At 46.6% G+C, this 25076-nt stretch overlaps 1 protein-coding gene across 2 annotated transcripts in view; it reads right to left on the bottom strand.

Moving 5' to 3' along the window:
* TP53BP2 (tumor protein p53 binding protein 2) overlaps window positions 1-25076 on the bottom strand; it is a 317637-nt gene that overhangs the window by 259608 nt on the left and 32953 nt on the right. For both annotated transcript variants that reach the window (XM_069233831.1, XM_069233830.1), the window contains exon 2: window positions 23005-23152. In XM_069233831.1, the coding sequence (XP_069089932.1) occupies window positions 23005-23152 (148 nt within the window). The remainder of the gene's footprint in view (window positions 1-23004; window positions 23153-25076) is intronic.

The following is a 25076-nucleotide window of genomic DNA, read 5'->3' as shown; positions in this document are numbered from 1 at the left end:
GTTCCTTCACCTAAAAGGTACCATTGTATCCACAATTGGCACACCCTGGCATTCAGATAAGTCCCTTGTATCTGGTACTTCTAGTACCAAGGGCCCTGATGCCAAGAAAGGTCTCTAAGGGCTGCAGCATGTCTTATGCCACCCTAGAGACCCCTCACTCAGCACAGACACACTGCTTACAAGCCTGTGTGTGCTAGTGAGAACAAAATGAGTAAGACGACATGGCACTCCCCTCAGGGTGCCATGCCAGCCTCTCACTGCCTATGCAGTATAGGTAAGACACCCCTCTAGCAGGCCTTACAGCCCTAAGGCAGGGTGCACTATACCATAGGTGAGGGTACCAGTGCATGAGCACTGTGCCCCTACAGTGTCTAAACAAAACCTTAGACATTGTAAGTGCAGGGTAGCCATAAGAGTATATGGTCTGGGAGTCTGTTTTACACGAACTCCACAGCACCATAATGGCTACACTGAAAACTGGGAAGTTTGGTATCAAACTTCTCAGCACAATAAATGCACACTGATGCCAGTGTACATTTTATTGTAAAATACACCACAGAGGGCACCTTAGAGGTGCCCCCTGAAACTTAACCAACTATCTGTGTAGGCTGACTGGTTCCAGCAGCTTGCCACACTAGAGACATGTTGCTGGCCCCATGGGGAGAGTGCCTTTGTCACTCTGAGGCCAGTAACAAAGCCTGCACTGGGTGGAGATGCTAACACCTCCCCCAGGCAGGAGCTGTGACACCTGGCGGTGAGCCTCAAAGGCTCACCCCTTTGTCACAGCCCAGCAGGGCACTCCAGCTTAGTGGAGTTGCCCGCCCCCTCCGGCCACGGCCCCCACTTTTGGCGGCAAGGCTGGAGGGAACAAAGAAAGCAACAAGGAGGAGTCACTGGCCAGTCAGGACAGCCCCTAAGGTGTCCTGAGCTGAAGTGACTCTAACTTTTAGAAATCCTCCATCTTGCAGATGGAGTATTCCCCCAATAGGGTTAGGATTGTGACCCCCTCCCCTTGGGAGGAGGCACAAAGAGGGTGTACCCACCCTCAGGGCTAGTAGCCATTGGCTACTAACCCCCCAGACCTAAACACGCCCTTAAATTTAGTATTTAAGGGCTACCCTGAACCCTAGAAAATTAGATTCCTGCAACTACAAGAAGAAGGACTGCCTAGCTGAAAACCCCTGCAGAGGAAGACGACAACTGCCTTGGCTCCAGAAACTCACCGGCCTGTCTCCTGCCTTCCAAAGATCCTGCTCCAGCGACGCCTTCCAAAGGGACCAGCGACCTCGACATCCTCTGAGGACTGCCCCTGCTTCGAAAAGACAAGAAACTCCCGAGGACAGCGGACCTGCTCCAAGAAAAGCTGCAACTTTGTTTCCAGCAACTTTAAAGAACCCTGCAAGCTCCCCGCAAGAAGCGTGAGACTTGCAACACTGCACCCGGCGACCCCGACTCGGCTGGTGGCGATCCAACACCTCAGGAGGGACCCCAGGACTACTCTGATACTGTGAGTACCAAAACCTGTCCCCCCTGAGCCCCCACAGCGCCGCCTGCAGAGGGAATCCCGAGGCTTCCCCTGACCGCGACTCTTTGAACCTAAAGTCCCGACGCCTGGGAGAGACCCTGCACCCGCAGCCCCCAGGACCTGAAGGACCGGACTTTCACTGGAGAAGTGACCCCCAGGAGTCCCTCTCCCTTGCCCAAGTGGAGGTTTCCCCGAGGAATCCCCCCCTTGCCTGCCTGCAGCGCTGAAGAGATCCCGAGATCTCTCATAGACTAACATTGAAAACCCGACGCTTGTTTCTACACTGCACCCGGCCGCCCCCGCGCTGCTGAGGGTGAAATTTCTGTGTGGACTTGTGTCCCCCCCGGTGCCCTACAAAACCCCCCTGGTCTGCCCTCCGAAGACGCGGGTACTTACCTGCAAGCAGACCGGAACCGGGGCACCCCCTTCTCTCCATTCTAGCCTATGTGTTTTGGGCACCACTTTGAACTCTGCACCTGACCGGCCCTGAGCTGCTGGTGTGGTGACTTTGGGGTTGCTCTGAACCCCCAACGGTGGGCTACCTTGGACCAAGAACTGAACCCTGTAAGTGTCCTACTTACCTGGTAAAACTAACAAAAACTTACCTCCCCCAGGAACTGTGAAAATTGCACTAAGTGTCCACTTTTAAAACAGCTATTTGTCAATAACTTGAAAAGTATACATGCAATTTTGATTATTTGAAGTTCCTAAAGTACTTACCTGCAATACCTTTCGAATGAGATATTACATGTAGAATTTGAACCTGTGGTTCTTAAAATAAACTAAGAAAAGATATTTTTCTATATAAAAACCTATTGGCTGGATTTGTCTCTGAGTGTGTGTACCTCATTTATTGTCTTGTGTATGTACAACAAATGCTTAACACTACTCCTTGGATAAGCCTACTGCTCGACCACACTACCACAAAATAGAGCATTAGTATTATCTATTTTTACCACTATTTTACCTCTAAGGGGAACCCTTGGACTCTGTGCATGCTATTCCTTACTTTGAAATAGCACATACAGAACCAACTTCCTACACTTGCTTTTTGATGGAGAAGCCCTTTTCGGAAAACATACTGACGACGCCCTTCAGTCCATAAAGACTGATACGGACACAGCCAGGTCCCTTGGCACGCTACAGTTTAGAAGGCAGCCCTTTCAGGGTGCTAGAGGTCGGGGGTATTCATCTTACAGGGGAGGATTCCACCTCTGTCTCCGCTGCGTCTCAGTCCTTTCGTCCTCAGTACCAACCGAGGCTGCCTCCGCAAGCGGCATATACGAGAGCAGCGCAAAGGGGAAGAGCAGGAGTGACTCCGGCTACGTGCATTTCCTCAGATACAAAAATAGGGGGAAGGGTTTCCCACCACTTTCACAATTGGCCAAAAATTACATCAGACCAATGGGTCTTAAACCTGATTACATTTGGCCATACTTTGGAATTCCTTCAGATTCCACCTGCAAGACCCCCCCATCCCTTCCACGAATGGTGAAACACTTATATTTGCTCAAAGAGGAAGTCGAGTCAATGCTACAGAGAGAGTTCTGCATCAAGACAAAAAGAGGGGGTTTTATTCTCGATTCTTCCCGATTCGAAAGAAGTGGGAAAATTGACGTCCAATCTTGGATCCCAGGGATCTCAATACTTACTTCAAGAAGCAGTCATTTCGTATGATTACCTTAACAGATATCCTGTCCCTTCTCAATCCATGAGATTTCATGTCCACCCTCGATTTGCAGGACACGTAATTCCATATCCCTATACAAACTCCCCACAGGAAATATCTCAGATTTGTGGTAGCCGGAGAGCATTTCCAGTTTAAAATGCTTCCTTTCGGACTGAAAATCGGCCCTGAGAATTTTTACCAAACGCTTGGCTCCAGTCGCAGCCTTCCCCAGAAGGCACACCCATCAGGTCTTTCCGTATTTGGATGATTGGGTCATCAAGGCCAAGTCCAGGTCTCAGGCACTGAGGTCGGCATGCGCCTGCGTGGAGCTATTCACAAATCTGGTCCTAACCCACAACCGCGACAAATCAGCTTTCAATCCCTTAAGAAGATGAACATTTCTGGGGGCAGTTTTGGACACATCCACCAACAAGGCAACTCCTACAGGAGAGAGGGTGAAAAAGCTTATATCCCTGGCCAGGCTGCTGCAAAAAAGAAAGTCTGTTTCAGTTCGCCTCTTCAAGTCCCTGTTGGGAATGAAGTCCTCCTGCACTCGACTGGTACCATTCTGTCGTCTCAGAATGCGACCCCTCCAGGAACAGCTTGACCTTCAGTGGACACAGTCCAAGGGGTCTTTCGACAATATAATCAGGATAACGAAACCAATTATATCATCCCTGGCTTGGTGGACTCAGGAGTCTCAATTGTCGGTGGGACTATCTTTTCTCCTCCAACCAAGCTCCGTGGGTGATCACTACCGATGCATCTCTCGAAGGTTGGGGAGCCTTCCTTCAGCACTTACAAGTTAGGGGCAAATAGAAGCCACATCAGAGGTCTTTTCACATCAAGTACCTCGAATTGAAGGCAGTCTGCCTAGCGCTTTGCGCTTTCCTTCCAAAGATAAGGGGCCCATCTCATTCGGACAGACAACACCACAACTATGCATTATATCAACAAGCAGGGAGAAACAAGATCTCACCTCTTATCAAGATAATCTCAGCTCATTTGGGACTGGTCCATCAGTCACAAAATAAAACTTCAAGCAGAACACGTCCCGGGTGTTCAGAACATCATAGGGGACTACTCTGAGTAGGTCAGTGTCATCCAACCACGAATGGGAACTGGATCAAGGAGTGTTAAATCGAGTTTTCTCCCTATGGTGAAAACCAAACTTGGACCTCTTCTTTCCCCACATAATGCAAAATGCCAGTTCTTTGCAAGTCGGGATCACCATCGGGGCTCTTATCAACGGCATGGTCTGGAATTTATGCTACGCTTTTCCTCCCATTCCTCTCGTACCGAGAGTACTGGCAAAGATCAAGAACGAACGCTGCAGACTCCTCCTGATCGCTTCGGCATGGCCTCAGCAGTATTGGTATACAGAGCTGCGTCTCCTCTCAGAGCCACAGCATCCCTCTTCCAGTAATGCCATCCCTCCTAACAATGAGCAAGGGTCAAATTCTCCACCCGGATCCAGCTTCACTTCACAGCCTGGCTCCGGAACACCATGCATTTGCACACCTGAATATTCCTTCGGACTGTAGAGTCATCCTCGCCAGAGCTGCAGCTGACAGTACCAACAAATGTTATCGTCTGAAGTGGAAAAGGTTTTGCTCATGGTGTACGCAAGCTCAGGTACATCCTTTCTCTTCATCGCCGGAGCAGATACTAACTTATCTTCTCCATCTGGCCAGATCAGGTTTGGCAAACTCTTCAATTAGAGTCCACTTAGCAGCAATTTCCCGCTATAGACGTAAGGACAACGCACCTCCTTTGTGGTCCGCAAGGGTCATAAAACTTTTTCTTAAAGGACTGTTTCGATCTTTCCCACCAGTCGGGCCTCCTCCACCATTGTGGCAGCTTGACCTGGTGTTGTCCCAATTGATGAAACCTCTTTCGAACCGATTCACAAGGCAGACTTAACCTTTTTATCCTGGAAGGTCGCGCTCCTTCTCGCTCCTACATCAGCCAGAAGGGTGAGCAAGATCCAAGCATTTACTATCCAAGACCCTTTCTTGCAGTTCAAGAGAGACAGGGTAGTCTTACGAACAAATCCAAGGTTTATACCTAAAGTTATTTCGGATTTCCACATTAATCAACTGGTAGTGCTAAAGTCTTATTTCCCAAATACTTCAACACCGGCGGAACAGGCTTTATATTGACTGGACGTTAAGAGGTGTCTTAAATTTTATCTGGATAGAACTAGGCATTTTAGGAAATAAAATCAACTTCTCGTGGCATTCCGTGCTCCTAGAAAAGGCCAGTCGTTGCCCAAGGAGGGGATTGCAAGATGGATAGCCTCTGCTATTAAATATTGTCATACAGTGGCAGGGAAACCTTTGCATAGACCAACTCATGCACACTCATAAAGGGCAATGGCCGCATCCACGGCGCTCTTCGCAAGAGTGCCCATTCAGGACATTTGCAGGGCAGCCACCTGGAAATCATCGCATACATTTACGAGGCATTATTGTTTGGAAGAAACACCGCAGGGTGATGTGGCGGTAGGAGAAGCCGTATTGACATTTATTCCGGTAACCGTGAGCTGTTGTATTTAATTCATTTCCCGCCACCCCAGTATGTTTTGCACACATTGTATAGCATTGTTTTCTTTCACTGATGATGCATTATTTATCATTTATCATGCTACTGTGATTTTCTCTTCGCATATTAATTGCTTGTGTAATGTTTCTTCTCTCATTCATGGTGATGTTTATTTCAGTGATTGTGGTGATATGTATTATACAATGTGCTTCATTACTGCTTGCTATTTTGATTCAAGCATGTGAATCTATGAAAGTTCCAATACTGGATTAAGAAAATTAGTTACTTACTTGTAACTGTAGTTCTCCAGTATTTGAATCTTTCATAGATTCACATGCGACCCTCCCTCCTCCCCTGGGAAACTGACAGTTATCTGTTCTCTTCAGAGACTTTGGCACTCGTGCTTTAGAAAATAGGAGGGAATGGGGCTTATCACAGGAGGGTTCTAGTGGGAGAGGAAGCCTGATTGGCAGAGGCTTGGGTTTGTTCCTTGTTATTCAAAGAGACAAGGATAGGCTACTGAGGTAAAAGCCTTTGAGCCATTTTTCCATAACGGTTGCTTCTACATTGCTATTATAATGTACAGGGGAACTCCCATCTCAATGACGGGGAATGATTCAAGCATGTGAATCTATGAAAGATTCCAATACTGGAGAACTAGGCTGCAGATTCCTTACACCCTCCCATGCTTACCTGCTCTGCGGACTTATTTGCTAGGATTTAGGTAATCCCTTTCAGGGCCCTAGTTTGGACACACATATTCGCCAGTTCTTTTTATGGCTCTGCGCTCCTGGTGTGGAAAGTTGTGATTAAAGTAACTGATGCCTGCGGGCCTGGGTGGCACCTATATAGGTGACCGGGATGTCCCTTCCGGTGCCAACGATGCCATGCAGAGCCCATTGGAGCCACCTGCCAGGGCGTGCAGGAGTACTGTTCGAGCAAAAGTTCCGGATACAGTCTGACGCTTGGGAAAAATCAAAGGTAAGAAACCTGCAGCTAGGTTGTCTCTACCAGAAAATGTGTTACCATAGGTAAGTAACTTGTTCTTTGTACAAATGTGCAAATGTACATTTTGCATCAAATTATCTTTTATGTTACAAACCATTATTGTCATGTATACTGAATTGCTTTACACTTTTGCGTCCGTTAAAATGTTTGCTTCCATTATTTTTGGATAACTATAATACCAGTGACCTTCTTGTAGGAAAGTCCCTCTTTCTGGCATGATTACCCCCCTTTTTGCCTGATGTCAGTGTGCTTAGACTGTTTTCACAGGGATCCTGCTAATCAGGACCCCAGTGACTGTGCTCTCTCCTTCAAAGTTGATTGTCTTGGTATTCTTTACACCCCACAATTGACATACTGGTGTACCCCTGTAAGTCCCTAGTATTTGGTACTTGGGGACCTAGGGGATTGGTAAACCAGGTGTCCCCCCTTGGGTGGCAGCATGTACTATGCCACCCATGGGAGCCCAGGCAAACTGTGTCTGTAGGCCTGCCATTTGCAGCCTGTGTGAAAAGGTGCATGCACCCTTTCACTGCTGGTCACTACACCAGGTCACTGTAAGACCCCTATTGTCAGAGATTCTATGGTAGAGCCTTCCAGCCCTAAGGGCAGGGTGGGGGTGGGGGGGGGGGGTGTGTGTGTGTGTGTGCCATTTTAGCTATGTACTGGCTATAGGTCACATTTGTCATATGTTCTACATATGGTCCAGCTACATAATGATAACTCAAAACCTAGGCATGTTACGTGTCAAACATGTCGGAATCATACTCCAAAACGGATGCCCTTATTGGTTGCAAGATCCCATGCACTCTGTGGGCTCCTTAGAGGACATTCCCCCACCCCCCACTCGCCCAAACCCTCCCAGTATTGCTCCTTCCAGTCTTTCAGGGTCTGTGAGCAGCCCATGCTGCTGTAGCACCCTAGACACAATTCTGCCCTCCTGCTGCTTGACCAGCTCAAGCAGGGACAGCAGAACACAGGATTTCCTGTAGGAGGGGGTCAGGGGGGGGGGGGGGTACGACTCCTCTCCTTTGGAAAAAGGTGTTACAAGGTTGGGGAGGGCTAGCCTCCCCACACCACCGGTTTGCTTTGAAAAGCACATTTGGTACCCTCCTTGAATAATCTGGTTTGCGCCAGTCTCTGTACCCCGGCTCTGGCACGAAACATAAACATAAAAGAAACAGGGAGTGACCACTCCCCTGTCCATCACCATCCCAAGGGTGGTGCCCAGAGCTCCTCCAGGTGGCCACTTGATTCTACCATCTTGAAAACAAGATGGGCAGAGGCTCCTGGGAGATCTGACTGGTCAAGTTAGGCTGATGACAACAGTGTACCCCTCTGATAGGTGGTCAACTTGCAAAGTGACTAAGCCCCTTTTTGGGCTATTTAGTGACTCCCTTGCGGTGGGTCCCAAGATACGGCTTGCTAGACTTCACCAGGACTCCTCTGCAACAACCTCTTCTGCTCCCGGCCATCGGAACTGCTGCTGGACTTCACAGGAACTGAACAAGACTGCAATACCGAGACGACTTCTCCTTGCAACATTGTTTCTGCAGCTCCTGTCAGCAACTTGCAACATTTCCACAGCTGTGCATCCTCTGGGGTCAACAAAACTTCAGCTGCACCAAAGAAGCGAGAAGGAATCTCCCTGGGAGTGAAGGAGTCACTCCCCTGCATCTGCCGCCACCTAAGGCAATGCATCCGGCTGCTGGGATCTGTTGTCCTCTGGACCTGCAAAGATTCTCCAACACAAGTGGTGGTTCTGAGGGGTCCCTTCTTCCTTCTGTCCAATTTGGGAGATGGTGAGCCCTTGCCCCTTCCTCCAAGACAGAACCCCTGTGCACCGTGACTGCTGAGCAACCAAGGCTTATTGACTCCTGCTCCCAGAGATCTTCAGGATGCAAGCAGCCCCGGGCCCCAGCACTCTACCTCTGCAAGGACAGTCTCCTCTCTGCTGGTCCTGGGACGTTGGACTCCACTTTAGGTGTGCTGCCTCGGCCTCACTGCAAGTTACTGTGCCTGCTGCCAATGGATTGCTTCAGGTCTGCAAATCTCCAACAGCTCCAGTTGCATTTGCTTGTGCTTGTTGGTGGTCCTCCTGACCACTGACCCATCTGCAATCTGGCAACTGTCGAGGGACAGCATCTAGGTGACTTCAGGGACTCCTCTGCAGCTCCTGGACTCCCCAGCTGGACTTCATCCACCCTGTTGACCCAGATCTTCACCCACTGAAGGGTGGGCATTGCCTCCTGCATGAACTTGACCCTATCCTCTTCTTTTGCAGGCCCTCGTCATCCAGAATCCACTGTTGGGTTTCAGCGGCCTTGGCCTGTTCTTGTAATATTCCATTTATGAGTCCCCAAGTTAGCCCATGGGACGCCCAGGTAACCTGCCTCTGCTCTCCTGGTCGCTGGAGGTCTTCTAGATACTTACCTCTAGGGGTTCCACTCTCTCCTAAGCCCGTGGCTAAGTACTCCATATCATCTGGTGGGGGATCCATTCTCTCATTCCACTTCTTTAGTATATGCCCACCCCCCCCACAAAATACAGCTTTTGCTATTTTGTGCTATTTCCCAACACTTACCTGTGTATATCTTGTGTGTATGTACCTCCAGAAGGGGGTTTGCCTACAGTAATCTAGTTTAGTGTTCCTGTAATAAAGTACTTTTATTTTTAACATCACTGTGTGGTTCCTGTCATGTGTGATAGGTTACTGTGCGACTACTGTGGGATTGCAAGTGCTTCACTCCTTCTAGATGAGTCTTGGCTGCTTACCACAGCTGCCACTAGACAGCCCTGGCTACCTAGACACAGTAACACTATCTAGTAAGGGTTGCCTGGACCCACAATAAGGTGTAAAACCATAGGTGTCCACCACACACTGGGCCAGCCTCCTACAATGTTAAAAAAAAAATAAAAATCAAATACTTTAAGTGTAAACTCTATGGGAGAAAAAGAGCCAACACGTCTTTACAACAGAGTCATTGAGAAAACACTCCAGTATGAGACAACCAAATGCTCCCAATCCCCTTTCACAAACTGCAAAAAAGTGAATATCTACTAAGAATCCTGGGAGAAATTGCAGAGATGCTCTATAGGTTTTTGTTCTTCATTGTTATTAGGCTACTCACTAGAAATACTGCCAATGAGACGACTTAATACCCTGAATTACTTCTTCATCTTTAAATTCTACTTCTTCATTAAATTAAATACATAGAAAGCACTGAGGCAAAAAACAACACGTTTTGTAAACACAGATTTTTCTCAGTTTTGGGAGTTAGGCACCTGAATGAACACTGATTAGTGCTTACAAAAAGTAAACACTTTAAACAGGCCAGCCAAGTTATGTGCCAGTTTGTTTGATTAGTTGTGGATGGAGGTTCTCTCACAGAAGGATACGTCACCCACTGCACTGGCTCACATCTTATATGTTTACACTTTTACTGTGATCTCTGAGGACTAGTTTCATTACTCTTAATGTAAATGGGGAACCATTTGGTTGCCTCAGATGCAACCAGATGTGGTATGGTTACAGGATGCTAACCCCACAGCTTACTATTGTTCTGCACCCACTAAGCAACATGCAGAAGCAATACTCCTTAAATGAGATCTCCCCTTTTTTTTGTTAAGGTCACTGAGGCAAACAAGGGGGGAAGACATCTCATCCGGGTCGGCACCATTCAAGGGTATCCCAACATAGTAGCCACATTATATGCTCAGAACACAGCACAAGACACTTATCTCATACACGTTTTGGAGACACTGGGGGAAGTGGCTTGAGGAGAGACTGTGGTGACTGGAGACTTTAATGCAATTCCGGCCACCCAGAAAGACAGGGAGGGCAGTCAAGAGGGACAAGCAAGTGAATTGTCAAGGCATCTAAGAAATTCCTATTGGAAATAGTCTCAAAGGATGCTCTGCAGAAGTTGCATACAGCGAATATAGAGTATACGTTTTATTCACATGTACTTCAGGCATAGTCCCTCACTAATTACAAAAGACTTAGCAATGCACTTGTGGTGGCACTGCACACAGTGAACAACAGTATGATTCCAATATTTGATCATGCCTCAATGACGGTGGGACCAAGAGAACACTCCTGTGGTTGCGCCTTCATCCAGCCGTGTTGCGGGATCCTGTCAAATGTGAGGAAATGGGCTGCCACACAGATGAATAGTTGTCCACTAATGTAGGAAGTTGGCTCTGTATGTGCTATTTCAAAGTAAGGAATAGCATGCACAGAGTCCAAGGGTTCCCCTTAGAGGTAAGATAGTGGCAAAAAGAGATAATACTAATGCTCTATTTTGTGGTAGTGTGGTCGAGCAGTAGGCTTATCAAAGGAGTAGTGTTAAGCATTTGTTGTACATACACACAGGCAATAAATGAGGAACACACACTCAGAGACAAATCCAGCCAATAGGTTTTGTTATAGAAAAATATCTTTTCTTAGTTTATTTTAAGAACCACAGGTTCAAATTCTACATGTAATATCTCATTTGAAAGGTATTGCAGGTAAGTACTTTAGGAACTTTGAATCATTACATTAGCATGTATACTTTTTACATAAAACACAATAAGCTGTTTTAAAAGTGGACACAGAGCAATTTTCACAGTTCCTGGGGGAGGTAAAGTATTGTTAGGTTTCACAGGTAAGTAAGTCACTTACAGGTTTCAGTTTTTGGTCCAAGGTAGCCCACCGTTGGGGGTTCAGAGCAACCCCAAAGTTACCACACCAACAGCTCAGGGCCGGTCAGGTGCAGAGGTCAAAGAGGTGCCCAAAACACATAGGCTTCAATGGGGAGAAGGGGGTGCCCCGGTTCCAGTCGGCCAGCAGGTAAGTACCCGCGTCTTCGGAGGGCAGACCAGGGGGGTTTTGTAGGGCACCGGGGGGGACACAAGTCAGCACAAAAAGTACACCCTCAGCAGCGCGAGGGCGGCCGGGTGCAGTGTGCAAACACACGTCGGGTTTTCAATGGTTTTCAATGAGAGATCAAGGGATCTCTTCAGCGTTGCAGGCAGGCAAGGGGGGGGGCTCCTCGGGGTAGCCACCACCTGGACAAGGGAGAGGGCCTCCTGGGGGTCACTCCTGCACAGGAGTTCCGTTCCTTTAGGTGCTGGGGGCTGCGGGTGCAGGGTCTTTTCCAGCCGTCGGGAAATGGAGTTCAGGCAGTCGCGGTCAGGGGGAGCCTCGGGATTCCCTCTCCAGGCGTCGCTGTGGGGGCCCAGGGGGGACAACTTTGGTTACTCACGGTCTCGGAGTCGCCGGAGGGTCCTCCCTGAGATGTTGGTTCTCCACCAGTCGAGTCGGGGTCGCCGGGTGCAGTGTTGCAAGTCTCACGCTTCTTGCGGGGAGTTGCAGGGGTCTTTAAATCTGCTCCTTGAAACAAAGTTGCAGTTCTTTTGGAGCAGTGCCGCTGTCCTCAGGAGTTTCTTGTCTTTCTTGAAGCAGGGCAGTCCTCAGAGGATTCAGAGGTCGCTGGTCCCTTGGAAAGCGTCGCTGGAGCAGGTTTCTTTGGAAGGCAGGAGACAGGCCGGTAAGTCTGGGGCCAAAGCAGTTGGTGTCTCCTGTTCTTCCTCGGCAAGGGTTTTTCAGCTCAGCAGTCTTCTTCTTCTTGTAGTTTCAGGAATCTAAATTCTTTGGTTCAGGGAAGCCCTTAAATACTAAATTTAAGGGCGTGTTTAGGTCTGGGGGGTTAGTAGCCAATGGCTACTAGCCCTGAGGGTGGGTACACCCTCTTTGTGCCTCCTCCCAAGGGGAGGGGGTCACATCCCTAATCCTATTGGGGAATCCTCCATCTGCAAGATGGAGGATTTCTAAAAGTTAGAGTCACTTCAGCTCAGGACACCTTAGGGGCTGTCCTGACTGGCCAGTGACTCCTCCTTGTTATTCTCATTATTTTCTCCGGCCTTGCCGCCAAAAGTGGGGGCCGTGGCCGGAGGGGGCGGGCAACTCCACTAGCTGGAGTGTCCTGCGGTGCTGGCACAAAGGGGTGAGCCTTTGAGGCTCACCGCCAGGTGTGACAGCTCCTGCCTGGGGGAGGTGTTAGCATCTCCACCCAGTGCAGGCTTTGTTACTGGCCTCAGAGTGACAAAGGCACTCTCCCCATGGGGCCAGCAACATGTCTCGGTTGTGGCAGGCTGCTGGAACCAGTCAGCCTACACAGATAGTCGGTTAAGGTTTCAGGGGGCACCTCTAAGGTGCCCTCTGGGGTGTATTTTACAATAAAATGTACACTGGCATCAGTGTGCATTTATTGTGCTGAGAAGTTTGATACCAAATGTAGGAAGTTGGCTCTGTATGTGCTATTTCAAAGTAAGGAATAGCATGCACAGAGTCCAAGGGTTCCCCTTAGAGGTAAAATAGTGGTAAAAAGAGATAATACTAATGCTCTATTTTGTGGTAGTGTGGTCGAGCAGTAGGCTTATCCAAGGAGTAGTGTTAAGCATTTGTTGTACATACACATAGACAATAAATGAGGTACACACACTCAGAGACAAATCCAGCCAATAGGTTTTTATATAGAAAAATATCTTTTCTTAGTTTATTTTAAGAACCACAGGTTCAAATTCTACATGTAATATCTCATTCGAAAGGTATTGCAGGTAAGTACTTTAGGAACTTCAAATCATCAAAATTGCATGTATACTTTTCAAGTTATTCACAAATAGCCGTTTTAAAAGTGGACACTTAGTGCAATTTTCACAGTTCCTAGGGGAGGTAAGTATTTGGTTAGTTTTACCAGGTAAGTAAGACACTTACAGGGTTCAGTTCTTGGTCCAAGGTAGCCCACCGTTGGGGGTTCAGAGCAACCCCAAAGTCACCACACCAGCAGCTCAGGGCCGGTCAGGTGCAGAGTTCAAAGTGGTGCCCAAAACACATAGGCTAGAATGGAGAGAAGGGGGTGCCCCGGTTCCGGTCTGCTTGCAGGTAAGTACCCGCGTCTTCGGAGGGCAGACCAGGGGGGTTTTGTAGGGCACCGGGGGGGACACAAGCCCACACAGAAATTGCACCCTCAGCAGCACGGGGGCGGCCGGGTGCAGTGTAGAAACAAGCGTCGGGTTCGCAATGTTAGTCTATGAGAGATCTCGGGATCTCTTCAGCGCTGCAGGCAGGCAAGGGGGGGGTTCCTCGGGGAAACCTCCACTTGGACAAGGGAGAGGGACTCCTGGGGGTCACTTCTCCAGTGAAAGTCCGGTCCTTCAGGTCCTGGGGGCTGCGGGTGCAGGGTCTCTCCCAGGTGTCGGGACTTAGGATTCAAAGAGTCGCGGTCAGGGGAAGCCTCGGGATTCCCTCTGCAGGCGGCGCTGTGGGGGCTCAGGGGGGACAGGTTTTGGTACTCACAGTATCAGAGTAGTCCTGGGGTCCCTCCTGAGGTGTTGGATCTCCACCAGCCGAGTCGGGGTCGCCGGGTGCAGTGTTGCAAGTCTCACGCTTCTTGCGGGGAGCTTGCAGGGTTCTTTCAAAGCTGCTGGAAACAAAGTTGCAGCCTTTCTTGGAGCAGGTCCGCTGTCCTCGGGAGTTTCTTGTCTTTTCGAAGCAGGGGCAGTCCTCAGAGGATGTCGAGGTCGCTGGTCCCTTTGGAAGGCGTCGCTGGAGCAGGATCTTTGGAAGGCAGGAGACAGGCCGGTGAGTTTCTGGAGCCAAGGCAGTTGTCGTCTTCTGGTCTTCCTCTGCAGGGGTTTTCAGCTAGGCAGTCCTTCTTCTTGTAGTTGCAGGAATCTCATTTTCTAGGGTTCAGGGTAGCCCTTAAATACTAAATTTAAGGGCGTGTTTAGGTCTGGGGGGTTAGTAGCCAATGGCTACTAGCCCTGAGGGTGGGTACACCCTCTTTGTGCCTCCTCCCAAGGGGAGGGGGTCACAATCCTAACCCTATTGGGGGAATCCTCCATCTGCAAGATGGAGGATTTCTAAAAGTTAGAGTCACTTCAGCTCAGGACACCTTAGGGGCTGTCCTGACTGGCCAGTGACTCCTCCTTGTTGCTTTCTTTGTTCCCTCCAGCCTTGCCGCCAAAAGTGGGGGCCGTGGCCGGAGGGGGCGGGCAACTCCACTAAGCTGGAGTGCCCTGCTGGGCTGTGACAAAGGGGTGAGCCTTTGAGGCTCACCGCCAGGTGTTACAGCTCCTGCCTGGGGGAGGTGTTAGCATCTCCACCCAGTGCAGGCTTTGTTACTGGCCTCAGAGTGACAAAGGCACTCTCCCCATGGGGCGAGCAACATGTCTCTAGTGTGGCAGGCTGCTGGAACTAGTCAGCCTACACAGACAGTCGGTTAAGTTTCAGGGGGCACCTCTAAGGTGCCCTCTGGGGTGTATTTTGCAATAAAATGTACACTGGCATCAGTGTGCATTTATTGTGCTGAGAAGTTTGATACCAAACTTCCCAGTTTTCAGTGTAGCCATTATGGTGCTGTGGAGTTCGTGTTTGACAAACTCCCAGACCATATACTCTTATGGCTACCCTGCACTTACAATGTCTAAGGTTTTGTTTAGACACTGTAGGGGTACCATGCTCATGCACTGGTACCCTCACCTATGGTATAGTGCACCCTGCCTTAGGGCTGTAAGGCCTGCTAGAGGGGTGACTGACCTATACTTGCATAGGCAGTGAGAGGCTGGCATGGCACCCTGAGGGGAGTGCCATGTCGACTTACTCGTTTTGTTCTCACTAGCACACACAAGCTGGCAAGCAGTGTGTCTGTGCTGAGTGAGAGGTCTCCAGGGTGGCATAAGACATGCTGCAGCCCTTAGAGACCTTCCTTGGCATCAGGGCCCTTGGTACTAGAAGTACCAGTTACAAGGGACTTATCTGGATGCCAGGGTCTGCCAATTGTGGATACAAAAGTACAGGTTAGGGAAAGAACACTGGTGCTGGGGCCTGGTTAGCAGGCCTCAGCACACTTTCAATTGTAAACATAGCATCAGCAAAGGCAAAAAGTCAGGGGGCAACCATGCCAAGGAGGCATTTCCTTACACCAAACTTCCCAGTTTTCAGTGTAGCCATTATGGTGCTGTGGAGTTCGTGTAAAACAGACTCCCAGACCATATACTCTTATGGCTACCCTGCACTTACAATGTCTAAGGTATTGCTTAGACACTGTAGGGGCACAGTGCTCATGCACTGGTGCCCTCACCTATGGTATAGTGCACCATGCCTTAGGGCTGTAAGGCCTACTAGAGGGGTGACTTATCTACACCTGCATAGGCAGTGAGAGGCTGGCATGGCACCCTGAGGGGAGTGCCATGTCGACTTACTCGTTTTGTTCTCACCAGCACACACAAGCTGGCAAGCAGGGTGTCTGTGCTGAGTGAGGGGTCTCCAGGGTGGCATAAGACATGCTGCAGCCCTTAGAGACCTTCCTTGGCATCAGGGCCCTTGGTACCAGGGGTACCATTTACAAGGGACTTATCTGGATGCCAGGGTGTGCCAATTGTGGATACAAAAGTACAGGTTAGGGAAAGAACACTGGTGCTGGGGCCTGGTTAGCAGGCCTCAGCACACTTTCAATTCAAAACATAGCATCAGCAAAGGCAAAAAGTCAGGGGGTAACCATGCCAAGGCAGGTATTTCCTTACAACTAATGAAGAAGAGAAACTGCTAAAAGGCGAAGTCTGGGACGCCTTAAAGGTGGTGTTCAGAAGCAGGTTCTTAGCAACTGTGGATAAGAGCCAACACAAATTAGAAATATAAAAGCTGGAACAGGAGAACAGAGATTTGTAAGGAGAAAGGGTCAGCTTGCTTTCCTGCTAGCTCCCACTAAGGTTACTCTCGGCCAGCAGCTGGCTCTGTTTGTATTACACATACAAAGTTGAATTGGCTGTGCTCCACCTCAAAAAATAAACTTTTGCAGAAGGTGATAACGTAGGTACCCAACTAGCCAGTTTGCTATGTAGCAGGTGAAAGAAGGAATATATTAAAACTCTTCATAACACAGAAGGAGAACATGTGATAGATAAAGATAAAGTTAACTAATTTTGCTAGTTTTACTCTAACATGTACTCCGGAGAATAATACTTTCTGCCAAGACAAAAACTTTGACTGGGACCAGCTCCCCAAAGTCACAGCGCTGCAGAGGGAAAGAGATGAAACAGCCCATCCAGCTCGACATGGTCATGCAGGACAATAAATCAGGAAAGTTCAACAAACCCCCTGGTTCAGACTGACAGACAGCACAATTTTAGAAAACCTTTGTGAGCAAACTGGTCACTAAACTCATGTCTTCACTCAATTTTTTCACTAGCAATGGCACCAAGATGATCACTATGGGCCAAGCTATTATTTTTGGTCCTGTTGAAAGCAAGGCAGGACTCCCAACTCTGTACTGTATATCACCCAATAACTAATTAATATTGATGTGAAGGTCTACACTAAACTTTTGATCACCTGTCTTAAAAAGGTCCTTCCCACGCTGGTTTATTCAGAGTGGAGCGGATTCGTTTAGGGGCACCAGATGCATGATAATAGCAGGTCTACTATACACCTGGTCAAAAAGACCCTCACTTTCCTTGTGTTCCTAGATGCAGGAAAGGCTTTCAACCGGGTGAATTGGCCCTTTTTTCACCTTGTTCTACAGAGGCTGAGAATGGGCCCACGTGTTTTTAACAGTCCTCTATGTCCGACTGTCTGCTAGATTCAACTTAAATGGCTAAATTTTCATAGCTTTTAAATTTACACAGGGGGCCCACACAGGGTGCCTGCTCCTGCCCTTACTTTTTTCCCTCTTTTAACGAGCCACTGGCCTCTCTAGTTAAGCAATCGGTCACTTGGATCACTTTCACTGCCCAAATATATAGGCTCTCCTTGTATGCAGACAATGTCATGCTCACGCTGGGTACCTCCCTCCCTGCCGTTATGGTCCTTACTCACACTTGGAAGTCAGTCTTTGGCCTCAAAAGTAACTTTGACAAATCAAAGGTCTTGAACCTTACTCTTAGGGAGAAAGAAGCGATCGAATTGAGTTGGGCATTCTCATTCTGCTGGTCTAAAAAGAGATTTGTTGTGGGGTAACCTGTTTAACACCGTAAAGAAGGACATTCTTCTGCGACTCCTGTATTTTATTCAGGTCTTACGGTTTGGTTAGATGCCCCATATTTAAATCATATCCAGAAATGATTACTGCACTTCCTATAAAGAGCCAAGACTTCTAGAGTTCCTAAAAGATTACCGCTTCAGCCCAGAGAGGTAGGGGGTTGACCTGGCAAGAACACCCCCACTATAATTCTGCCACCCAACTGTGGATTGCAGTGGAATGGTCTATGCTAGTGCCTGAAAAGAACTGAAGGAAATCGATCATGCTATAGTTTGAAGACCCCTGAAGCACTTACTCTGGTTGAGTAAAAAACATAGGCCACACAACTCATACTTTAGTCCCCCATGTGCATGACATTGAGGGTGTGGATACCTTTGTAGTGGCCAAGCAGCTAGTACCATAGCCCTTGCCCCATACATTGAAATGATGACTTTACACCAGCCCTGGATGGCGAGACCTGGGAGAGGGCGATTCCAGATGATTTCAGATATGTTTAGAACCGCACCCCTAAAATCTTTTTGCAAACTGATTTTCACCTTTCTGACAAAGGAATGCCCTACACCCAGATCTGCCATTGGGTTATGAACCCAGAGGTTCAGCAGGCGATCATACGTGGCAAGGATCCAATTCAAGACACTATTTCCCCCAAATTGATAGACACCATCTCAAATTTGTTTTGACTGTTCCTTGCACAACAAACACCACAGATATGGAAACCCAACCAGACCTGGAAGTACCTGTTAGGAACACAAATCACTTGGAAGCAGTGAAAAAGGCTGGGGAAGAACATAAACTCATCTTCCACATCCATTCAGGGAATGGACATCCATGATACGGTATGGTTTGGCTTGCCTGCGCAACATGTATCCAAATGCAAGACCTAACTGCTGGAGGGGAGGCATTGGGGGATGTGCTACATATCTGGTAGCACTGTCCCAGGCTCCGCCCTTTTCAGGAAAAAAAGTGGCAGATAGGTTGAAAGATGTGCTGAGGTTCCCACTATACTTTACTCCAGTGGTGCAACATTTGGGGTGAAACCTCCTGCACTTGAAATGAACGACTGAGGATACTGCAATGCCTGCGAGCAGCTAAACTTGACTACTGCACACAACTGGAAGAGAACAGAATCTCCTTTGCTCATTTAGTGACTCCACAAACTTGTAACTTTTAGCGATGGAACAGCTAATCAGTAATATGAATGGAATTCACTTCTGAGCTGAGGCTCAATGGAAGCCTGTTTATAGGTTGATGTGTGGAAGTCAGACAAGCCCTGTGCTTCCTCCTCATTGAGGGCTTTTGGCCTACGAGGCATAGCAATTCCCTCCAGTAAAGTTACTAACCCCAACTGCCATATTTAGAACTGTGTGTAGTGTCTCAGCTGGGGTGATGAACAGAAGATTGCTGTTATTTCCTTTTGTCTTCATTAAAATATCAATAAAAAGAGTTACACAAAGTAGCAGTGTAGAAGTGAAGTACACAAAACTATCACACAAAAAAAAGAACAAGCATCTGCATAGCCAATAGGTCTCGCCTTTGAGACCTTATAGGTGTTTCAGCATGCAGCACATTATCCTGGGTGCTACAATATTTACTGTTACTTCAAGTGGCCGTGGTGAAACCCCACAAAATGAATACAACATGCGCTGCCTAGGCGCTGGTGTAATTTGTATGTAGGTTTGGACAGAGCATAAAAATGTTTGTGGTAAACCCAAAAAATGCTAGTTCTAATGCAAACATCCTTACTCAAAACACGTTGTGATCGGGGCAAATTATTTTTCTCAGTCAAAATCAGCCTGCATTGGAAGCAGTGCTGGCCACCGTGGGAATTGCTATATAAAACATAGATGTATATAGATAAATGTTGTATGTTGCTTGCCTATTTCATAATATTGCTTGTCATGCAGTATAACTTACGCTCTCAAGCCAGATTCTGGTTTTAGCTTGTGGACTGGGATAGGGGAGGGGCCTGAGTTGACCGAGCAGGGGTTAACGAAGCTGTTGGTTTCAGGGCTGTAACTCATTAGTGAATTTGCAGCTTGCTGCACGCGTCAGCCACTCCCCATGAGACCCCCCTGAATACACCCCGACCCCACAGCGGCACAGAGCAGGGCTTCTCAGAGTACCTCCCTTGTGCTTCCTTCGAGGTTTGTTTTGTGTTTTAAAAAACATTTGCCATCCTCTACCCATCTGTGCTTATCAAGTACAGAAGACATTTGTTTAAATATAGTTATTTATTTTGGCGTGGGGCAGCATAAGGCTTTTAGCGAGGTGCAGAGGAGGGACTGCAGAGAAGAAGCCAAGGGCATGTACCTTCCCCAGTGTGAGAGGTATATGCTGTCGGTTTTCACCCCCCATTTATCACTTACCTGGTTATTTTTATTTCTCCCTCTTCTTATCATTGCCAGAAGAGTCTCCGTCCCCTCTCACCCTGCCTCATAGTTGCCCTCAAGCTCTCGCCAGTGCTCTGCTAGGACGAGCTCCCACTTCTGAATGGCAAACTAAGACAGTAAGTCACTTCAGAGATACTTAACAATGCTGACACTGGGTTAATTTGGGAAAACAACACATATGTGCAAATTAAGTGAACGGCAAGCAGCAGTCATGGAGAAAATACACAGTATTTCTGCATCTTCTCACTGCTGCTACAGGAAACATAAAACAAGGGGCGAATGATTTAAAAAAAAACATGAAACGCTGTATGCGTATGTCACAGCGTGAAATATAAAGGAAATAGACTGAAAGAGTATGATTTGAGGGTGGGGGGGCTGCACAGGGAGATGAACTGAATTGCGACTGGCGCCGACACAACCTTGAAACGCAACAACGGACAAGAGGAGATGAGGGGATGGCACCACGAGCTGAGTCAACGAGTCTAAAGGAAGAAAAAAAAAAGTGCACCGAAATAAAGTAAAAGGCCAGAAGTGAAATGATAACTGTAACAGAGTCAATCTCCAGGGCGGAAACAAGGCAGGACAAATATATAGCAGTTACCTACAGGGAGTGCAGAATTATTAGGCAAATGAGTATTTTGACCACATCATCCTCTTTATGCATGTTGTCTTACTCCAAGCTGTATAGGCTCGAAAGCCTACTACCAATTAAGCATATTAGGTGATGTGCATCTCTGTAATGAGAAGGGGTGTGGTCTAATGACATCAACACCCTATATCAGGTGTGCATAATTATTAGGCAACTTCCTTTCCTTTGGCAAAATGGGTCAAAAGAAGGACTTGACAGGCTCAGAAAAGTCAAAAATAGTGAGATATCTTGCAGAGGGATGCAGCACTCTTACAATTGCAAAGCTTCTGAAGCGTGATCATCGAACAATCAAGCGTTTCATTCAAAATAGTCAACAGGGTCGCAAGAAGCGTGTGGAAAAACCAAGGCGCAAAATAACTGCCCATGAACTGAGAAAAGTCAAGCGTGCAGCTGCCACGATGCCACTTGCCACCAGTTTGGCCATATTTCAGAGCTGGATCACTGGAGTGCCCAAAAGCACAAGGTGTGCAATACTCAGAGACATGGCCAAGGTAAGAAAGGCTGAAAGACGACCACCACTGAACAAGACACACAAGCTGAAACGTCAAGACTGGGCCAAGAAATATCTCAAGACTGATTTTTCTAAGGTTTTATGGACTGATGAAATGAGAGTGAGTCTTGATGGGCCAGATGGATGGGCCCGTGGCTGGATTGGTAAAGGGCAGAGAGCTCCAGTCCGACTCAGACGCCAGCAAGGTGGAGGTGGAGTACTGGTTTGGGCTGGTATCATCAAAGATGAGCTTGTGGGGCCTTTTCGGGTTGAGGATGGAGTCAAGCTCAACTCCCAGTCCTGCTGCCAGTTCCTGGAAGACACCTTCTTCAAGCAGTGGTACAGGAAGAAGTCTGCATCCTTCAAGAAAAACATGATTTTCATGCAGGACAATGCTCCATCACACGCGTCCAAGTACTCCACAGCGTGGCTAGCAAGAAAGGGTATAAAAGAAGGAAATCTAATGACATGGCCTCCTTGTTCACCTGATCTGAACCCCATTGAGAACCTGTGGTCCATCATCAAATGTGAGATTTACAAGGAGGGAAAACAGTACACCTCTCTGAACAGTGTCTGGGAGGCTGTGGTTGCTGCTGCACGCAATGTTGATGGTGAACAGATCAAAACACTGACAGAATCCATGGATGGCAGGCTTTTGAGTGTCCTTGCAAAGAAAGGTGGCTATATTGGTCACTGATTTGTTTTTGTTTTGTTTTTTAATGTCAGAAATGTATATTTGTGAATGTTGAGATGTTATATTGGTTTCACTGGTAATAATTAATAATTGAAATGGGTATATATTTTTTTTTGTTAAGTTGCCTAATAATTATGCACAGTAATAGTCACCTGCACACACAGATATCCCCCTAACATAGCTCAAACTAAAAACAAACTAAAAACTACTTCCAAAAATATTCAGCTTTGATATTAATGAGTTTTTTGGGTTCATTGAGAACATGGTTGTTGTTCAATAATAAAATTAATCCTCAAAAATACAACTTGCCTAATAATTCTGCACTCCCTGTATGAAAGTAAAGGAATTTTAAAAGGCAGACCGAGCAACGAATAAAAGTGTGGTGGGTGTGGCTGAAAGCCCACAGATGTAGAAACAGCATGTCGAGCTGACAGCGCTTGCGCGCTGCCTAGGCTCAGCCTAAAAACTAGGTAAAAAAATGTCAAATTCATGACACCTTATAGGTATTTTTACCACACGTTTTTTGGAAAACATGAGGTTAGCCAAATAACTAAAGTTGTCTTTAGGCAGATCTCAAAAAAAGAAGAAGAAAAAAAAAAAAAAAAAAAAAAGAAAATCAGCCACCTTCACAACCCCTTTAAAGTGTACCTTATTATACAATCCTTCTGATAACTTTAGACCCCTTCAATTTTTTAGCCATAACAGTCGTAGGTCTCTCTGGCCTATTGGGAAGTTTCTGGTACTGCCAACTAAGAGGATAAGGTTCTGAATACGGAGCTAGTACCACAGAAATACAAAACAATATTTTCACAAGAATCTGCAAACAAGTATGCATGGTGTTTTAATCGGAACATTTTAAAGATAAAATAAAAAAACAAATTACATCATCTAACTTGTCTCAATTGAAAGGTAGTTCCAACTTTACTAATGGGTGATGGTGGATGGGAAAGAGGAAAGATCAGTCAAGCAAATAATGGTTCTCATTTAAAGATATGAGTTTTAAGCAGGTCATACCAGAGTTTCGCCATACTTGGGCAAGATGACAGTCTACTTCACCAGGCTCTTTGCACAGTTCAATGATATCTCGGCAGGTGGTTTCTGGTGTGATTGGCACCTCTGTAAAATGCTGTTCGTTGTTGCTGAGGTACACGGTGAGAAACATCTGAAAAACAAAAGAATGTGTTTACACAAAAGAGCAAGCTCTACGATCTTGCTTGAAGTAAAAACCTTATATTTAGTTGGGCGGAGTAGAGAGCTATTGATTTTTTTTTTAGGTGCCCATAGCAATACACGTTCATTCTGCAGACGTAATGGGGATTACGCTTCAATGGATCAGACCTAAAATTACCACTCAACAAAAATTCATACAAGAGAAAGAATCACACGTGCTAAGGGTGTAGAGAACAATGTGCACGTTGAACATGGAACAAGATCAACAGGGAGTGATAAGACCTTGCCTCGGTCGACAATGCATACTGACACTTAGACCAAACTGCAAGATCACACTACTTGGAAACTGCGTTGGATAGAAATACACACAGCCTGATAGTACTATTAGTTACCAAGAACTCATAGCCTGATAGTACTATTAGTTACCAAGAACTCATAGCCTGATAGTACTATTAGTTACCAAGAACTCACAGCCTGATAGTACTATTAGTTACCAAGAACTCATAGCCTGATAGTACTATTAGTTACCAAGAACTCATAGCCTGATAGTACTATTAGTTACCAAGAACTCACAGCCTGATAGTACTATTAGTTACCAAGAACTCACAGCCTGATAGTACTATTAGTTACCAAGAACTCATAGCCTGATAGTACTATTAGTTACCAAGAACTCATAGCCTGATAGTACTATTAGTTACCAAGAACTCATAGCCTGATTACCAAGAACTCACAGCCTGATAGTACTATTAGTTACCAAGAACTCACAGCCTGATAGTACTATTAGTTACCAAGAACTCACAGCCTGATAGTACTATTAGTTACCAAGAACTCACAGCCTGATAGTACTATTAGTTACCAAGAACTCATAGCCTGATTACCAAGAACTCACAGCCTGATAGTACTATTAGTTACCAAGAACTCACAGCCTGATAATACTATTAGTTACCAAGAACTCACAGCCTGATAGTACTATTAGTTACCAAGAATTCATAGCCTGATTACCAAGAACTCACAGCCTGATAGTACTATTAGTTACCAAGAACTCATAGTCTGATAGTACTATTAGTTACCAAGAACTCACAGCCTGATAGTACTATTAGTTACCAAGAACTCATAGCCTGATAGTACTATTAGTTACCAAGAACTCATAGCCTGATAGTACTATTAGTTACCAAGAACTCACAGCCTGATAGTACTATTAGTTACCAAGAACTCACAGCCTGATAGTACTATTAGTTACCAAGAACTCACAGCCTGATAGTACTATTAGTTACCAAGAACTCACAGCCTGATAGTACTATTAGTTACCAAGAACTCATAGCCTGATTACCAAGAACTCACAGCCTGATAGTACTATTAGTTACCAAGAACTCACAGCCTGATAATACTATTAGTTACCAAGAACTCACAGCCTGATAGTACTATTAGTTACCAAGAACTCATAGCCTGATTACCAAGAACTCACAGCCTGATAGTACTATTAGTTACCAAGAACTCATAGCCTGATAGTACTATTAGTTACCAAGAACTCACAGCCTGATAGTACTATTAGTTACCAAGAACTCATAGCCTGATAGTACTATTAGTTACCAAGAACTCATAGCCTGATAGTAATATTAGTTACCAAGAACTCATAGCCTGATAGTACTATTAGTTACCAAGAACTCATAGCCTGATAGTACTATTAGTTACCAAGAACTCATAGCCTGATGGTACTATTAGTTACCAAGAACTCATAGCCTGATAGTACTATTAGCTACCAAGAACTCATAGCCTGATAGTACTATTAGCTACCAAGAACTCATACCCTGATAGTACTATTAGTTACCAAGAACTCGTCCTGAGTATGGCATCATCATCTTCAATACTGGTTTTAATTTCAATGCTCTATTTTCATTTGTGTGTGAATAAAGCTG

The sequence above is a fragment of the Pleurodeles waltl genome, chromosome 5, assembly GCF_031143425.1.
Source record: "Pleurodeles waltl isolate 20211129_DDA chromosome 5, aPleWal1.hap1.20221129, whole genome shotgun sequence".
Lineage (NCBI taxonomy): Eukaryota > Metazoa > Chordata > Amphibia > Caudata > Salamandridae > Pleurodeles > Pleurodeles waltl.
The sequence above is the reverse complement of the archived record's forward strand: the minus strand, read 5'-3'. Positions and strand labels throughout refer to the sequence as shown.